We start from the raw sequence: 20,155 nt of genomic DNA on the forward strand, positions 1-20,155 counted from the left end.
AGACAAATCTGTCTGAAGAAGAAAGCTTGAAACCAGCTAATTGGCCTGAAAGTGTGAGAGAAAACGGACGAGCATTGCAAACAATAAGGGGTCTGAATGGTGTAAATTCTGAAATACCTGAGATCAGAAGATAACAAGAGTAAGAATTAGGCCTAGGCATGACATTTTTCTCTGCTCGCAGAGTTTGCTGATTTTTTCCCACTCTACCCTCTGCTTAGAGCATGAGTTCCAAGAAACTACACAGAGTGGAGTTTTTGTCTTGCTCATGCTCGCAAACGTTATGTTGATGAGCGCAAGCGAGGAAAACCTTACTTCAGACCACCTCCCAGCAAGATTTCTCAATGCCGGTGGTCACAGATGGTTGCTACTGCTCGCATTGAGAAACCTTCCATTCATGTTGAGGAAGCTGCTGTTCAAGTAGAACGAGTGGCAGAAAGAAGAAGTGCCCTTTTGCGCTACTTGTGGTGCTGTTCACACTGATTTGAAAGTGCGGGGCAAACACCTGATGCTAAAATAGCTAGAATGGGATCATGTAATGCACTACGCCACTTGTGGAACTCCGAGAAACACAGTGGAGTTTTTTAGTCCACATAGAGGAACTCTGTGAACTCCTCCTACACCTAGTAAAAATGCCAAACAAGAACTATGCAGCCCTTGAATGTGTGTACGCGACAAACCCTGAAGCAGAAGAAAGAGACATCGCTCTGAGAGAGTAGGTCAATCAGTTGTAGTTGGAAGAATATCCATGACTAGTTATGAACAAAGAATTGTGGTGATCTACATTGCATTATTTTCTAATGGAGTAATGAAACTGAATTCTTGAAATTGAAAAGAAGATATCGGTTTTTGATTATTGCTTATAGTGCACCAACAAAGGTGTTTAAATTAGAAACTGAGTTAGAAGTTTTTGATAATTCATGTCCTCTTGAAGGTATCCTGCCGAAGATAGTTTTGTGTCCAAAATGGTACTTTATGAAGCACAACTTTGAACTATATGCCTGCGTATATCAAATTTCCCACTTATTTTCTAGATTTGAAGAAGACCCTATTTTAAAGATGTTTGCACCATTTGAGTTCGATTATGTTTTTTACAGGTATTATTTATTGAAGTGAAGATGGCTATCTATGATAAAATGTGTTTAACTGTAAAGATAGCTTTATAATTCTCAATTTGCTAGATTTCACTCCTGTTGGGTGAGTTTCTAAAGATTAAAGTGTTTTATAACATAATAATGTTATATTTGTAAATTCCTGCCAGCTTCTGTAACAGAGGGGTTCACAACTTTGCCTCTCTATTTATTAACTTATAGCGTCTACTGTTCTATGTTTAACAGATCAATATTTTCTTGTGGCATTTAAGACTGATTTTATCAATCGTTTGAAAAGGGGACTGGTTTTGTTTAGTAACACTGATAACAGACCTATTGTGCAATATAGAACAACTAATCACACTAACAAAAAGAGTTTAAGTTCCGTGATGTGGGACGTAACTTTGTTAGAAACTTTATTGAAAGGACAGTGAAAGTTAGTGGAAGTGCTGAAGAACCAAGAGATATTACAGAAGAGGAAGAGACACACAAGATATTTAGGGGTCCATTAGGATGGCGGGCGGTGGCACCACCGCGGTGGTGGCGGGGCGGAAAACCAGCTTTTTCCGCCCGCGAGCAGCGGAGCTCACGTCCGCAACATTAGGATAGGTAAACACAGGTCATTTCCCATCCGCGGTGGCAGCCAATCGAAAGTCTCCGCCACGCCCGATGACGTCCGGCCCGTCCGACATATTAGGATGGGCCAAACAAGCAGACGCACCGCAGCGGGGACACCGCAGAGCTGAAGCAGGCGGAAAGTCGACAGCGGAGCACGGACGCCGAGCCCCGACATGAACCCCATGGACCCAGCCCTCCACATGCATCCGGTCATGTACCTGCTGCAACACTATCGCCAGATGGGCCAACGCGGACGCCGCTGCAGGTACGCCACTACACATATGCACCGCACAACACACATGCCGACACAGTGCCCCCACAGTGCCCCAGCACCACACTGGCATCCTGCTAGGGGACACAACACATCCAAATGGGCACCCACACATCACCTACCTCACTACAAGGCATTCCACACCATCCGGAACACAGAACGTCCGCCAACCTGAAGGAACGCCCCGGTCACGGGCACGTCACCGCCGCGGTCGACACATGCGCACAATGTCGAAGGTAGGGACACACCAAGGCATGGGCAGGTCACCTACATCACACAAACACGCCACCCCAGACCACACTGCACACCAGCCGAGATAGCCACAGGCCAGGTACTAATCCTGTATACCCCCATGCACACCAAGAAGCACAGCAACAAGAACCACAAAACACAAACACTGCAACACACAACCAGGGACACAGGCACTGCAGGAGTGGCTGCCAATGAACACACAACACCAGTGCACTCCCCATAGCCCACACAATTGCAACAATGCATCCATACACGCCAAGACAAAACCAAAAACAGCCCAACAACTCCTGGTACACACATGTGTGCCTCACACCATACAGGGGTACACATACATACACCACAAACCAAGACCCTTCACACTGCAGACCTCTTCCACACCCAACACCACACATGCCATGTAAGCCATGCCACCTGGACTAAGAGCCAACACAAGATGACCATACACATACACGCCTCGGCACACAGAAAGGAAAACACACACATACCCCATGACATCACACACAGCTACAAAACCACTGAACAGCTACACACCCTGTGCTGCCAGTGTCCTCCCAAGGTGACCTGTGAACAGTGTATGCAGCAATAGAAAATCCCCAACAGGAATGTAGCAGTGTCTGTGACATAGCCAGTACAGAGTACAACATCAGCTGGGCCAGAATGGCCTGAATAGGCCGTCACCCCTGTATGAAAATAAGATGGCCACAAAGAGGCTAGCAAAGTATAACTGAGCAACAGAGCATGGTAAACTGACAAGCAAATGCAAACAAGGAAATGAATTCAATCAGCAACGAGACTGAGAAAACACACACCAGAAGTTTCAATATTTATTCATATACTGCACAGATGTAGCAAAACAACATTAGTAGACAACAGCAAGCCACACAACCATGTACTAATGGCAGAGACTATGCAGAGGTCATACATTGACAGGAACGTCAGAGTCCGTGGCAGGGGAGACATCAAGTACATGAGAGGCTGCACAGGGGACAGCACAGCACATCAGAGCAACAGGCCCAGAGTCCTTGGCAGGGGAGAGCACAGCACATCAGAGCAACAGGCCCAGAGTCCTTGGCAGGGGAGAGCACAGCACATCAGAGCAACAGGCCCAGAGTCCTTGGCAGGGGAGAGCACAGCACATCAGAGCAAAAGGCCCAAAGTCCTTGGCAGGGGAGACAGCAAGTACATGAGAGGCTGCACAGGGGACAGCACAGCACATCAGAGCAACAGGCCCAGAGTCCTTGGCAGGGCAAGAGCACAGCACATCAGAGCAACAGGCCCAGAGTCCTTGGCAGGGGAGAGCACAGCACATCAGAGCAACAGGCCCAGAGTCCTTGGCAGGGGAGAGCACAGCACATCAGAGCAACAGGCCAGAGTCCTTGGCAGGGGAGACAGCAAGTACATGAGAGGCTTCACAGGGGACAGCACAGCACATCAGAGCAACAGGCCCAGAGTCCTTGGCAGGGGAGACAGCAAGTACATGAGAGGCTGCACAGGGGACAGCACAGCACATCAGAGCAACAGGCCCAGAGTCCTTGGCAGGGGAGAGTACAGCACATCAGAGCGACCGGGTTAGCAACACACCCAGGCTGCAAGCAATGGTCCTGAGGAGCACACCTGTGTGTGGCACAAGCATATGAGGGTGTTGTCAACTCACTCCAGGCTGTCATGCGGACTGTGACCTGGCTGTGTGTCATGGACAGCAGGACTATTCGACTGGTGTGGCAGAGGGCCATTTGATGTGGCAATTACAGAGCGCCTGCAAGGTGGAGGGCTGTGTGGACCAGGTGGCACCGTGGCACATGGAGGTGGAGTCATGCACACCCTTGACACAGTATGGGTGGGAGAGGTTGGATGGGTGCCCTTCCACTTTTTTGGTACATGAAATGGCTTGCCTGTCTTAGGGTTGATGGGAAGTGGGGATGGCAGAATAGGCACACACACCAACTGTGGCACATCAAGGGCACACACTGGCACTCCCTCAGGTGATGTGCTTGATCCTGCATCACGCTTTGGCTGGCTACGCCTCCGGACCACCCTACCCTCTCTGGAAGGTGTACCCCTGACAGTAACCACCTTACCACTACCCCCAGGGGTGTTGTCCGCAGTGCCCTCCTGTCCCTCCTTGCCAGGGCTGGTCACAACACTGGGATTCCCTGCCTTTACCATTGGGCTGGTCACAACAGGGCTCTCCTCTGCCCCAATGATTGGGCTTGTCCCAACAGGGCCCTCCTCCACCTGCCTCGAGGTACTTTTCTTTGGTGTCGATGTGGTGGGTGGGTGTGTCCCTGTGCTCTCCCCAGGTGTAGCCATGACATGCCACACATCCTCTGTGGACATCGCTGAGTCATGATCTTGTGATGGCTCTCCAGCATGTGACGTAGATGATTTGGACAATGATCTAGAGGCCTTACTTTTCTGTGACTTCGCCTTGTCCGTGCACAATGGAGGGGCACTGCTCTTCTTCTGGGTTGGAGTCTGTGGACGGGATTGTTTGCTTTGTGTTTGACCTGTGCTCCTAGTGTTGTACCGTTTAGTAGACATAGGCCCCAAGTGGACAATGTCTTCTGATGTGTCCCCTGAATGTGTGGACGTCACTGGCACCTGAGCTGCAATGGAACCATGTGTCTGTTGTAGGCCTGTTGTGACTGTGGCTGACAATGACTGGACTGTGCGGTGAAGCCCACCCACGTCAGAGTGTATGCCCTCCATGAAAGCTAGAACCTAGCCTAATTTGTTATCGTGGGCGCTGAAGGCATTGAGCAGGGTGGACTGGCCCACGGAAAGTTGGCGCAGGAGCTCTACGCACTCTGCACTGAGGGCAGCAGGGGGGACAGGTGCAGGGGCAGCGGTGCCATGTCTGAATGTCACACCTCCCCTCTTAGTAACACGGATACGGGCAGCACCAGAGGAAGTGGATGGGAGGCTGGGCACTGGCCGCTGGGAGTCAGATGCTGTGGCACACTCCACATCCCCTGTGCCTGCAGACAGGGATGCATCCCCGCCGGCCTCAGATGAAGTGGTACTTTGTGTCTCAGCTACAGATTCCTCATGCATACTCCTGTCACCCTCAGGAGCACTGGTGTTTTCAGTGTCACTTGGCTCAGTCCCACTTGCCTCCGCTGCCGCTGTTGTGCTGGTCTCGCCAACACTTGTCCCAGGATCATGTACCGCTGTGTTGTCTTGCGAATCTGCATTTGTGAGACAAACAGGTTTGTGTAAGTGTCATCATCTGTACACAACACAGCTGATCAATACTGCATAGAGGAGGCCTAGAGCTACATCTGAAACAACACACCCTGCAAACAGTGTGCATCTACACACGATATACACCACAACCGTGGCTGTCATGCAGACAAACTTCCTGGATTGAGGCATGTCGATGCCACATAGCACCACACCCTGCCCATGGATGGTATTCCCCCAGCCCACATTGACCATCCCCATGGACATGATGTAGCCTCAACACACATCACCAATTACACCCCTACTGTTGCGTGCTTATCTAGGTTCCTGATCCGGATACTGTGACCTTATGCCCCTATTCGGCTATAAATCCATTTATTCCCTATATTGGCATAACCGTTCAAGTGCGATTTTCTGAAAAGTCATCTCTGGCCTCACACGAACAGAGCCACATTCCAGCATGACTCTCTGCTACTTCCTTTGCGACCAATTAGTGCAATGACAGAGCAGCAGTCACTATCTGATATTCCTAGATAACACTCCGAGTTCTTCAACAAGATAAAAACTTAGCAAACCTGGAAATCCCCGCTTGCTATGTTTTGATTAGTAATGGAACTCTAATGAGCAACTGATAACTGTCACTTCCTAGTGACATCTTTAATTGACATCTTATGTCCAGCAAACTTGCGTCAAACCCGGCACCTGTCAGGTATAAATATTACCAACGTTGCCTTAAGCAATGCGAGCTGTGAGAGATACGAACTGCGAGTTCGTTGTCTGTCGCTGCAGCCTGCTATCCTGTGGTGGTGAAGCTGCTGATTACCATTATCGCCGCTACAGCGCGACCTATGGTGCAGTACGCTTGAGGAGCCGTGCAGCCGTCCTCTGCGAAGACATCCAGCCCAGCTGCCCGCGGACGCTGTCACCCCTCCTTCCTCGACGCGCTGAGAGAAGCCGCTGCATTTCTCGTGCAGAGAAATCCAGTCCCGGCGCTTCCGGTTTACCCTCGCGGGTGACTGGGATATCGAGAGAGACCCCTGAAGGAGATACCAATCCTCCATCATTCTATTCAGAGGTATGGTGTTGACTAAACCCTTAGACGAGAATTCTTGAAACAAACCTTGGCAAAACCAACTTAACTTAAGCTACTTACTTACTCCCCCTTTCACGTGTTAGGCTTAGGTCAGGCACACTGGGGTAGGCTTAGTTAGAAGCACCAGTTGAGTATGTTAGCCTAATGTGTATATGACTGTATATATGTTTTATTACTTTTAAACCATTGTATGGCTAAGAAACCATATCAATGCTTTTACAGTTCTATTTCGCAATACTTATCTTACTGTACGTACTTTTTATAATAACAATTATTGCAATTGTGGCAATACATTTCTCTTGTACGAGAAGAAAGACTGTTCAATAAATGTTAACCCTTTATTGATAAACGCCCGTCTCTCTATTCTCTACATACTGTGAAAAGTAAACTGCACTAGACTGACTGAGTGAAATCTATGTCTATTGTTTCACACGACCCTAGAGATCGACTCTTGATCTGAGGAGCAAAGTTGTCATGTTGCACGGTTGTTGGAAAACTGAATCCCTTCTTGTCTGTGCCAAGGAAGCTGATCACTTCCTATGCAGAGAAGAAAGTTTCCAGTGACCTCTGAGCTAGTTGGTAACACAACCCAATTAAGTTTAGCATAGTCAGTGGAGGCCTGGAATATAAGCAGTTCCACGTCGATACTACTGTTTATGTTATTCCAATGCCCAGGGCCTAGTGGGAAACTAGGAACTACACTACATGGCGCCCTAACGTTTGGTAAGGCGATAAACTAACGCAAGACTTATAGAGTAACTCAGTCGTGCATATTTCACACCCTTTCTCCCGTAAATACTCCAATAGACGTCTGGAGTGGGTGAAAGGTTAAAATCCGCCCGACCTTAGTAGGAAGAGATTCCTATGTAAAGCTCTGGTTTATTCAACGTTGAAGGATACAGTGTTCCAAAATATTGTGCATCTAATCTTTGTCTCCTTGGAGACCTACTCTGCAAAACTCGCATTTTTACAATGCCAGAAAACGGAGCCCCTGGGGCCGCAGTAGATGCGACTCAGCAAGGTCCCGAATACACAGACCCGGGTGCTATTATCATCCCGGTCCAGTTAAGAAGATCTATAACTTTAAAACTTATAGAAAACGGACTGACACCTCAAGGTGGTACAGTAATTTTCGTGATAGAGGCTCACGAATATCGGCAGACAGAGGTATTCTATTCATGGATAAACTTTCCAGCGGTAAACGCTATAACACAAGAGTTTCACTATTACAAAATAGAGAAACCTCCGGAAGAGTACGCTCCTTTCGAGGAGATTGAAATTCCACTTAAATTTCAAGAGCACCTGCTCTGGTTTAATGGCGCCCTAAAACATACTGATCAAATAACTAGGCTCGGTCCACTAGGTAGACCAGGAGCTACGTGGCCGGTTCTAGCCAGCTACACACCACATCCTGACATTGCAAAAATGTCTAAGGAAGAGCTGTTAGAACAGCTCAAAACATTAATAAAAATACATAGGCAATTAGTCCAATATGTAATACGGACTGCAACAGTCCAGCCAGCTGTTAATACACCACAGCTGACCCCTCATCAGGGGAACACAAATAAAATTACACCACAGAACATACAGTCATGTCTTGGTAAAACACCCGTAAAACGGGAACAAATTCCTTTCTGGTTAGCCCAGAAAATCACTCAAATAGAGGCAGTATTTCCTGATACTACCCCTATTGAGAAACACAGAATCTTGACCATCTGCCTTCCTATGGGAATCGCACCACACGTGGAGGACTGTGACACTTGGGGTACAGTCTTTGCTTCCATTTACACAAAAACACACGGTGTTCCGTCTATGGCGGTAATACCAGAAGTGCTAAAAACAGATTCAAAATGAATTCGGTCCAGAGCCCGCTTTAAATCTAGGTATGAAATTACTGAAAGACTTCAAGCAGGTCACGGCTATATTATTAGCCAACATAAAGGGAGAAGCAGCATCTGTGGCGATTCGCCAGAAGTTGAGGGAAACAGATATAAAAGATCCTGTTGAACTTGCAAAAATCATAGAAAAATGCTATGAAGAATTAGGTAGAGACAGCTTGGGTGGGAAACCAGTTAAGCCCCAACTGCTCGAAAATCCTGAAAAATTATTTATTAAAAATAATTTAAACACTCCTAAAAAGAGCTGGGATGGAAATAAACAATCCACTCCCAAGGAAAAAGTTTTCCAGTCCAGAGGAAGGTCTCCTCGACGGAGGGAAAGAACTCCGACTCGAGAACGCCAGTCTCCCCAACGGGAGCCCTCTGAGAAAAGATATAACCTTAGAAATAGGGATAATATAAAAAAACCTGATAGATATCAAAGTATTGATACACGTCCCTCTCGATCTTTTCCACAGAATTCGGAAAGAAGAGGACGGTCAGACCCAGGAGAGCACACCAAGTCCAAAGACAAGGAACCTGCTCAAAATAAGAAATCTCAATTTCAGAAAAAGAAGGTAGCCAGTATTAGAGTAATCAACCATGCCGAGAATACTGAGGACACAGTTGAAAAACGGGGAGTGGGCATTGACAATGTTGGACAGTGCAGCAGAGATCAGTATAGCGCGCAAGATCTTGATGAGTCATCTGGAGACAGTGGACACGAATGAATACATTCAGGTTGAAACTGCCGACGCCAGGCTTAGCGAGCCCCATAAAATATACGAAATAACATTGCGTATAGAGGGTGATAAGATTAGGAAAATTAAGGGTCTATTTTGGGATAAGCTCTCAAAAGGCTATGATATTCTGTTAGCTGAAAAAGATTGGCCCCCGGAGTTTGTCAGGGAGTGCCCTCGTGGCGAAGAGGTAATTATGCCTGCCTTCTCGAATCACATACCGATTCACAAAAAATATACATATGCAAGGAAATGGGCAGTGGCCCAGGCACCTGCATTATATAAAAATCATGTAGGATGGGATGAGGATTCTACGCCTCACAAAATCCAATTAAAAAGTGAACCAACTGCCCAACGGCAGTATCCCATAAAGCAAGAAGCTAAAAAACAGGTCAGGGAGATCTTAGATCAACTTGAGTACCAGGGGGTGATTGAAACATGCACCTCTCAAATGAACAATCCTTTGTTTCCTGTCTCCAAGCCAGACAATTCATATCGTCTAGTTTTGGACTACAGACATCTTAATACATGTTGCAAAACCTTTGCAGTACAAAACTCGCATAGTGCAGCCCTAATGAATAACATAGTTAGGAAAAAATATAAAACGACATTAGACATTTCTAATGGTTTCTTTTGTCAAAACATTGCACCAGAAAGCAGATACTTGACCGCTTTCTCCGCATTTGGGTCACAGAAAAAATTCTGTCGACTCCCACAGGGGTTCAAGAACAGCCCAGGACTATTCTCAGCTAGGGTAACAGAGTTACTACAAATCTATGATGATGAAGCATTGTCTTACGTAGATGATATTTATCTCACAGACGACGACTTGGATACTCACTTGAAAAGAGTGAACACCATTATACTTGGGTTCGCAGCAGAGGGTTACAAATTCAACTTTAAAAAGTCCCGAATTGCCCATCTGACAGTACTATTCTTAGGGTACGAATTATCAAGTGAAGGGAAAAGCCTAGCGGACAACTTCTTAGAGAAGTGCGCTGTACTCCAAGCTCCAAAAACGCTGAAGAATTTACAATCCATACTAGGTTTTCTGAATTTCGGAAGAACTTACATACTAAATTACGCAGAGAGGGTTAAACCTCTCTACGAACTAATTAAACCTGATTTTAAACAAATCAATTGGACTCAAAAACACACAGAAATTTTGAGATCACTGCAAACAGACATGTTAGCAAAAACAAAATTAGATACACGTGACAACACGATCGATCTTGTAATCCGAGTCATCCCAGGAAGATGCGGATTCACGTACCTAACCTCTAATGAGGGAGAAAAGGTACCAATTTCAATTAAATCTCACTTGTACACACAAGCTGAAAAAACATTCAGTCACACAGAAAGAACTGTGAACGCAGTGCAAATCGCATTAGCAAATGAACGAGAACTAGCACACGGCAAACGGATTAATATCCTTACAGCAGAATCCGCCTTCGAGGCGCTATTCAGCCCAGTAAACCTGCCTACAGTGGCACTGGATCCGAAATGGATACAGTGTATAGATTCTCTAGGAGCGGAAGACGTGAAATACTATTTCGCCCCGCAATTTGAAGAACTGAATGATTTAGAATATGAAGAAGAATATCCTCTGCCAATTGAAATTCTGCCTCTCCCACAATACGCCTGTATAATCTATACAGATAGCTTTGTACAGCATTTCAACGTAGAGAGAAAATCCTACGATGCAGCATGTGCGATCATTAAAGGTCGTTGGCTGTGCGGTAAATTCAGACCGAAAATAACAAAAACCGAATCAGTAAAGTACTGTTCGGCTCAAAGAACTGAAATCAGATCTTTAAAGATGGCGCTCGAAAATTCAGAACGCGAATTCCCCACACTTATAGTGTGCGATTCTCATTTTTGCGTCAATTCTTACAACAATAAACTGCAGAGTTGGATCGAAAACGACTACAAAGATGACACAGGTGCCACAATAAAGCATAAAAAGCTCTGGAACGAGGTAGCTCTTTTACACAAAGAACTACAAAAGACTCACGTGATTCACGCACAGAGTCTTCAACGTGATGGCGTTCACGTTGCAGGGAATTCATTGGCTAATACAGCCACCGCGGAAGCAACTAACCCGGCTTCCGTAGCCACAAAAAAGCGTACAGATAAGTACATAGACGGGGAAACCATGCTGGCAGTAAAAACGACCGTAAAAGGCGACTGTGCAGCACTACCCGTGAACTATCCACTCAATTATGCATACATAATCGATGCAAACTCCGTTCCTTTTGCTCGAATCCCTGGAGTGGGGGATAGAGTAATTCCAAACAGGAGCAGGAGGGGCTTCCTCCTACTGGAAGCACACATGGGGTTGGGTCTGAATCACCAAACAATCAAAGCCTCTCTGAAAGAATTACAATCAGAGTATTGGTGGCCAGGAATGAGTATAGATGTTCAATGTTTTGCTCAAAATTGTGAAGAGTGCAACAGAGATCGCAGTAATGAACAGGCCAGTGTAGTTTCAGGATCCCTTCTAGACAGCATAAGGCGGTCTATCTGCGCAATCAAAGAAGAGAAGCGCGTCCCAGTGTACACCATTAAGACGAAAAGCACTTAAAGAATGAGGCCCCCAGCGCTCGGCTGACGCTAGAACGGTTATAAAAGATTTGCGAGTCCATATCGGCATATACGCAATTACCACGTTCCATTCTGACCAGGGTCCTGCTTTCAGCTCTCGAGCTTATAAGGAGGCCATGGCCAGCATGGGAATTGGGTTGCGGTATTCTTGTCCGTCGCAAAAGTGTGGTAGAAAGAAAAAAACGGGACATAAAGCAATCTATAACAGCGAAGGTATTAGGTTCAGGCGCTGGGTGGTTCAAACATTTAATAAGTGTCCAGACTAGTCTTAACAACATGCCAAGAAATTCTCTAAAAGGTTTCAGCCCATACGAACTATTGTTCGGAATTAGAATGAACGTTCAGGACCTCGATAGTCAGATGTCAGTGGTACAAGAAGAAACAAAGCAGTTTGAAGTAAAAGACCGTTTGGCTGTTTTACAGGAACTGAATGAAACAAGAAAATCATTAAGCAACATAAAGTTAAAGCAACAGCCAAGTACCACTGACGAGGCACCACCCACAACAGCCCCAGCAAGGCCTGTCTGGATTCCAAAGATTGGGGATCTAGTCAGAGAAAAGATCGCGGTTAAGAAGGAATTTCGGCCTTCTTACAGAAAAGCAGTACCTGTCTTAGCAGTCACCGGAACAAGATCAGTTGTGCTACCGCCCCTTGCTGGTAAAAAGGAGAACAGAGTTGTGTCTATCGATCTGGTAAAACCACAAGCATGTGGCCTATAATCAACAGTAGGCCCAGTGGACTCCCAAGAAACAACAGAATACCCAAACTTGCAACAATCCAAGAGGTTCAAACTGAAAGACTCATCACATTCGATCAGCCTGCAGTGCACAATGAAGGACTATGCAATAATGCCATGGAACTCGTGCCTCTTGAAACACAGATTGAAACAGTTCGTCAAGAAACAACACCAGTCTACAATGATGTAGCATCAGAAAGTGCTACCGAGAGACAGATTGAAAGAACAATCCCATCAATTGACAGAACTGCCTCTGGTTATTTCATCAACTTCGACAACTTCTCTGAAGATCAAAACGACCCCGAAGTGATGCCAGAAACAAAAAAGTCTTTTAAAGAAAAAGCAACGGAACTCTTTCATCAACTGAAGGAAATCTACCTAATTTCCCCTTGGCTAGAGTTCTGGTTTGGTCTAGGTGTATTTTTCCTCCTGCTTTGGCTCATCATGGTACTGTGTTTGGGAAAATTCATTGAAGGAAAATATATTACAATGGACACAGCAAGTCAGAACATCAACCTAGTCCTGAAACCACACAGATCATCCCACGTGAAGAAAAGAGAACTGTCAACAGTAAATGTCACAGCAATTCCAATACCTGGTGGGGTAGTATGGGAGAAAACAGACTATGAGATCTATGGTCCGGTCGAAATCCTGAAGTATCCTCATCAACTAAAGGTTTCCTTAGGTGACTTTGTGACACCTAGTACATTCTCTGATGATTGGGACTTTAACAGTATTAATGACATGATGTCTGATTTAGTAATGTCAGCTAGATTCACAGATCATGATTATTTACAAGGTTCATCTAGTTATGAGCAGTTATTCTGTTACACCCACTATGGGGATCATTACTTGCATAAATCTGCACAGCCTAGAAATGTTTTTATGTATAATCAATGGGAACATTGTGCTACACCACCTAAAAGCAGTTCTAAAGCATTTTTTGAGAAATTCAAATACTTCTCAGGGTTTAACACCAGTGATGCAGAAACGTTTTATTACAAACTGTTAGATAAAACAGGAATGAAAACAATGCTGACAAATTCTAAATTGATATATTCAGAAGCATTTTATGACAAAATGATGACATTTGGTTTTGATTATTGGAAAAATAATATTGAAACCAAAACAATTTGGGGTACAAAAGATTGGCAGGTGCAAGGCATTGAAGTACTATTTAGAACCTGCATGATACCTGAACAAATGTTATTTTTAAATGACACTGTACACCAAACATCTTGTCTTGGCCTAGCTAAGAACAAAGAGCTTAAAACACCGTCTATACCGAAGCCAATACCTGAGAATACAACCACAGATATTGAGTTAGACGTGTCACACATTTTACATTTCAACAGAATACATCCTGATTGGAAAAAGTGGTTAATCTGGCCTACAGACACAAATAGCTGTCAAGATAGGTTCCTGAATAAAACACAGGGGTTAAAAATGACCAGATTAGACCCTAGATACTCCCAGAGACAACATCCAGGGATTATAACAACATACAGTGTAGGGAAACTCTGCCTAGAATGGCTAACTACATCCACACTGGCTGAAATTAAGCAACACTTGTCTTTATTAAAAGATGGTGCTGATTTGCGCGATTTCATTCTTGGACCACGCAAACAGCGTCAAAAGCGTTTCATAGCGACCAGTATCTATGCTGCTTACAACGAGGCTTGGAAAGTAAAGCAAATTGAATCTGCTGAGAAAATACGAGAAATTGATCGTATTAATTTGGAGAAATCACTTTCTGTGGTAGACAATGGGTTAATGACTCTGTCTTCCAGAATATATTCTTTGGACAATATTGTATCCTCTGCCTTTGATGTGATAGACAGAGATTTGCTAATGTTACAACATGGCCAGTCTCAATTACGCTCTATTATAGAATTAGGCTGGAAACTGCAAAATCTTCGTTCAGGCTATGTGCCTTGGCGTTTAATCAACACGACGTCATTATTTTCCAGTTTTAACCTTACTGATAAACAGATCAGTTTGGCACAGAAAGGAGCAGACTATACAATCCTGAGCATCGAAAAACTCGAGAGATTACCATTGACAATGTCAGAGAGTCCTGTCATTGAATGGATAATACACGGAATTATCACAATTCCGATAACAACTTTCCGATTTCATAAATGCCTTGAGTACATACCTGCTGGCCAATATGAACAATTGGGTAAAGGATATGTTAAATCCGAATGGAAATTACCATACACTCATTCTTGCTATAGTGACAGCGACAAAAATGTATTTCTTAGTGGTGACAACTGTAAACACTCACTAAGCGGTATACTTTTGTGTCAGGGACCAGTATTAATTTACACGGAGCATGTGATGGAAATTCAAACAACCTTTCATGCCACCAGCTAGTCACACCTGCAACTCAGATAGAGCCCTTCTTTATGCAACTCGCAAACGGGAGTTACATTCTTAGAACGGATCACAGGTGCTGTGGCCTCGCGCCAGGGAAAAGTTATCTAGTACAAGTAACGTCCATGGTCAAATGTTGCATGCAAGCATTGTTCCCGAGCGGGCCTCCAGACATAGTGACTCCCCTCTGGCCTCGTCTGAATCTCTATTCTATACGAATTGATACATTAAGCAAAATGAAATCTGTGCTTTTACAGACAACAGTGCCTATAACGTCATCTAAAGAGACGTATGATCTTCTAGTCGCAAGGACGGCTACTGAAGTCCATGACCTTTTATCAACAAATTGCCCCGTGCATTTCGTAGAAATGTTCAGCCAACTCCTTAACATGTCTAGTGCAACAAGCATCCCAGGCATATTTAAGACAGTCTTTACGGGACTGCTGACACCCTTCCAGGCAATTTTGGGAATCTTTCCTAATTTTGTGCACTCCATCTTTGGCGGCATACCACTATTTTTGGGACTCGTTGCAGGGATTCTATTTTTGACCATCCTGCTACGATATGGCAAGCCTCGGCTCAGACATAGCTCCCATGGGAATGGAAGAGACAATCCTAGCAATGCGCTACAGGGACAGGATAACTAACGTCCTCGGATTGGCCAGGCTGAGAGATCTAAACATGACCTGGTTCCTTTCATTCAGACCGATATGGCAAAATTGCATTTTACCTGTGCTACGGTGTATGCTTTGCGGCGATGAATGCGTGTTGGACATCTGTCTTTCACTTCCATCAGCAGTACCAATGGACGTCGATACTTTGCTCAGTCTAATAACGGCTCACGCATTGTGTTGTCCCCAGCGGCTACCAATCCTGATGACGGCATTCGTGGAGACTCCTGTACTACAGCCAAGTGGTAACAGTGGAGCGAGTGACAAAAGCAACATCATCCAGGTACAACGTTCTGTGAGCATTGCTGGTCCTGCCTTCGATGACAGCAGTCATTCTCACACCTGCCAAGTTACAGCGCTATCTAATTTGGTTGAACTATCACCTGATTTTGTAGACCAATTCTTTGCGAGCCTGTCTGATACGATGTTCTCACCCACAGAGAAACAATAACTTTTGAGAAGCTTTCCGACACACAGCGTTCCCATGAACTCTGAATTCGGCCTTCAGTTTTGATCAACAAAAACTGCCAGGAGCTTTGGAAAACTATTTTCTTTGAATTGGACAATTTTTTCTAATATAGACCTTTTTTGGCACGAACAATTCTTTGCTTAACGTAAAAACTATTCTTAGAGAACAGAAGCTTCAAACTTCTATTTCTAAACACATCTAGAGACATAACAACATTACACCTCTAGCACACATGTTATTACAATGCATTTTTATGTGATGATTTATCTCGCCTTTCTTCTGTCAGAGATACTTCATGTGTAATTCCTTTTGCATAATCGTTCATTGACTTCATATGCAATAATTTTTGAATGATTACTATGCTTTAAAAAACGTACAGTACCTAAAATTCCATGTATTACAAGTACGCCTATTTCGAATGCATTTATGTATTTTGGGGTGGGCAATGTTACACATACATCTAATTGCTTAGTTTTAGTCATTTTGATGGACATGAAAACGTGGAGTGGGTGTTGCGTGCTTATCTAGGTTCCTGATCGATACTGTGACCTTATGCCCCTATTCGGCTATAAATCCATTTATTCCCTATATTGGCATAACCGTTCAAGTGCGATTTTCTGAAAAGTCATCTCTGGCCTCACACGAACAGAGCCACATTCCAGCATGACTCTCTGCTACTTCCTTTGCGACCAATTAGTGCAATGACAGAGCAGCAGTCACTATCTGATATTCCTAGATAACACTCCGAGTTCTTCAACAAGATAAAAACTTAGCAAACCTGGAAATCCCCGCTTGCTATGTTTTGATTAGTAATGGAACTCTAATGAGCAACTGATAACTGTCACTTCCTAGTGACATCTTTAATTGACGTCTTATGTCCAGCAAACTTGCGTCAAACCCGGCACCTGTCAGGTATAAATATTACCAACGTTGCCTTAAGCAATGTGAGCTGTGAGAGATACGAACTGTGAGTTCGTTGTCTGTCGCTGCAGCCTGCTATCCTGTGGTGGTGAAGCTGCTGAATACCATTATCGCCGCTACAGCGCGACCTATGGTGCAGTACGCTTGAGGAGCCGTGCAGCCGTCCTCTGCGAAGACATCCAGCCCAGCTGCCCGCGGACGCTGTCACCCCTCCTTCCTCGACGCGCTGAGAGAAGCCGCTGCATTTCTCGTGCAGAGAAATCCAGTCCCGGCGCTTCCGGTTTACCCTCGCGGGTGACTGGGATATCGAGAGAGACCCCTGAAGGAGATACCAATCCTCCATCATTCTATTCAGAGGTATGGTGTTGACTAAACCCTTAGACGAGAATTCTTGAAACAAACCTTGGCAAAACCAACTTAACTTAAGCTACTTACTTACTCCCCCTTTCACGTGTTAGGCTTAGGTCAGGCACACTGGGGTAGGCTTAGTTAGAAGCACCAGTTGAGTATGTTAGCCTAATGTGTATATGACTGTATATATGTTTTATTACTTTTAAACCATTGTATGGCTAAGAAACCATATCAATGCTTTTACAGTTCTATTTCGCAATACTTATCTTACTGTACGTACTTTTTATAATAACAATTATTGCAATTGTGGCAATACATTTCTCTTGTACGAGAAGAAAGACTGTTCAATAAATGTTAACCCTTTATTGATAAACGCCCGTCTCTCTATTCTCTACATACTGTGAAAAGTAAACTGCACTAGACTGACTGAGTGAAATCTATGTCTATTGTTTCACACGACCCTAGAGATCGACTCTTGATCTGAGGAGCAAAGTTGTCATGTTGCACGGTTGTTGGAAAACTGAATCCCTTCTTGTCTGTGCCAAGGAAGCTGATCACTTCCTATGCAGAGAAGAAAGTTTCCAGTGACCTCTGAGCTAGTTGGTAACACAACCCAATTAAGTTTAGCATAGTCAGTGGAGGCCTGGAATATAAGCAGTTCCACGTCGATACTACTGTTTATGTTATTCCAATGCGCAGGGCCTAGTGGGAAACTAGGAACTACACTACACTACAGGGAATCAGAGGGGACCACACACACCTGTATTCACCACACATGCCACTGTGCCAAGTAGGCCATAGCAAACACCATGTGGAAATCAGGCTACACAATATCGCTGGATGAGTGGGCCTCAAACTGAGGTAATTGAAATTTTTATAGTCAAGTATGTCCCCTAACGTGTACCCCAACATCTCCATGTAAGTGCTTAAAGTACATGTAACTTCCCTTCATGGCCGAATATGAAGACGCAAATACATTTGCGTCCAACGTTAACATGTCCTCTACCAGATCCACCTTGAATGGATCGATAATTCAGTCTCTAAACATGCCATGCCAACGTCTTAACATGGTATACTTTTACGTTTTTCTGGCTCTGCCGAGCTAGGCCCTGATTTCTGACTTTGAACCACTTCTGTCTCTGCCTCTGAAAGCTGCAGCATGGAGATGCATCCCTGACCTCTGCCTTACTTCCTGCCAAGCGAAGCGGTGCCTGGCTCAGCCTGGCCTGCCTGCCAAAACAGTATTTTGCCTTCAAGTTACCAGTTCAGCCTCCTCGAAAACACATTCCAGTCTAGTGATATAGGTAAACATATTCCCGGCTGCAGAGCAAAGGGCCAAGCCTTCCTGTCTCCTTCATGTAATTCATTGCTCCCATTACCATGGTAGGCCCATGGCCCCGCGCATTACACTTAGACACATATGCATTCAGTATAGAATAACCTCTGCCCGAGAGACCTTTTACTTCAGATATAATATCCTCCAAACACAAGATATCAGATATGTTATAGGAACAGGTCGATCTGACATGCCAGACTTCTGTCTCCTCTACTAGTGCTAAAGTCAAGCCCCCAGCTCTCCCTAGTTCCACGTCAATCACACGTCATACTAATTGCGCGCGCACCCATGTCAAAGGTTTCTGCTGCCCCTGCAGAATCCTCTATGCATCCACCCACTTATGACACTTTCTGTGACGTTTCCAGCACACGCCTCCGTGTACGCCCTTGTACACGCCTTCTTGCTACGCACATGTGTTCTTATCTTATTCTTTTCACTTGTCACGCCTACTGTATCCATCACCATTGTACAGTTTTACTATATATATTATGTACTGTTAATAAAACGTTGACATCTTTGCCATCATTGCATATCCCCTCCTGAACCCTTGTATTGATGGATCTGATTTCCATTGGCTCGAGCCATTTCATTAAAGCCCGTATGACTCAGATACCATGGACTCTGCCTCTCATTTGATTGAGCTATTCTTTTACCTGTCATTAATTATACGGAAAAATTGCACGGTAATTTTATTTACCACAAAACATCATGGATGCATGCAAAGTACACAGACATGGTGTGACACTCATCAAATGGACACACCAGTCAGGCACAATATCGACTCCTCACACCATCACAGAGCAGAGAGACCATGCGGACACATAAATTCTGTCAAGGACTGAGAACTGCATGCATGGGCAGTACAGTAAGGCCATGGTGGCGCTATGCCTCAGACAGGCACACATCACAGTGGCCACACACATCACATGACACAGCATGGCAACACACGCACATCACATGTGTCACCGCTGGCACCGGCCCTGTACACATGCATCCACTCCCAGACAAACTCTCCCTCCCCAGATACTCACCTTCTCTGTCTTGCTGCTGATGCCCCTTCAGACGTGCATCCAGGTCTGGATTGGTCACTGCCAGTATGCGTGCCATCAGCGGAGTCATGGTGCGACGTTGCAAACGTCCTGTGTGTGGTACCATACCCAAGATCATCTCTGCCACTTGCTTAGCCAGTCTGCTGATGTCGTCCCACCTCTTGTGACAGTGTGTGTGCCGTCTGTTTGATACCCCCAGGGCTCGCACCTTTGCTGCAATGGCCCTCCACACGGCCTTACGTTGGTGTACCTTGAACTGCAGGCATGAGAGTAAAGAAGAGCAAAAGATCATTTACACAATGTAAGATGTCAGCATCTATCATCACAGCAGCCAGACACAGACTCTGGACTAACAGTAACCTCCCTCCCTCCAGAACTGTGCGTAGCCTCTGCATGGCATACATATTAGTGTATGCATGCACACATTGTGGTCCCTAGTCTCCATGATATGCACACAAAGGCATGATGCATCAACACAAATGCATCGACATCAGTGTTTAAGTAGAAAATGGCACAGGG

General features: G+C 45.0%; 1 protein-coding gene across 1 annotated transcript; it reads right to left on the reverse strand.

The window, feature by feature from the left end:
• Positions 1 to 4,950: 4,950 nt before the first annotated feature.
• LOC147705813 (uncharacterized) lies at positions 4,951 to 19,928 on the reverse strand. Its single transcript, XM_086929564.1, has 2 exons — positions 19,619 to 19,928; positions 4,951 to 5,417 (listed from the first exon to the last, which is right to left on the reverse strand). Exons 1-2 carry the CDS (start codon positions 19,926 to 19,928, stop codon positions 4,951 to 4,953), a joined length of 777 nt encoding a protein of 258 aa, XP_086785690.1.
• Between the last annotated feature and the right edge of the window lie 227 nt (positions 19,929 to 20,155).

Source organism: Lissotriton vulgaris, chromosome 7 (genome assembly GCF_964263255.1).
Source record: "Lissotriton vulgaris chromosome 7, aLisVul1.2, whole genome shotgun sequence".
In the NCBI taxonomy this organism is placed as follows: Eukaryota; Metazoa; Chordata; class Amphibia; order Caudata; family Salamandridae; genus Lissotriton; species Lissotriton vulgaris.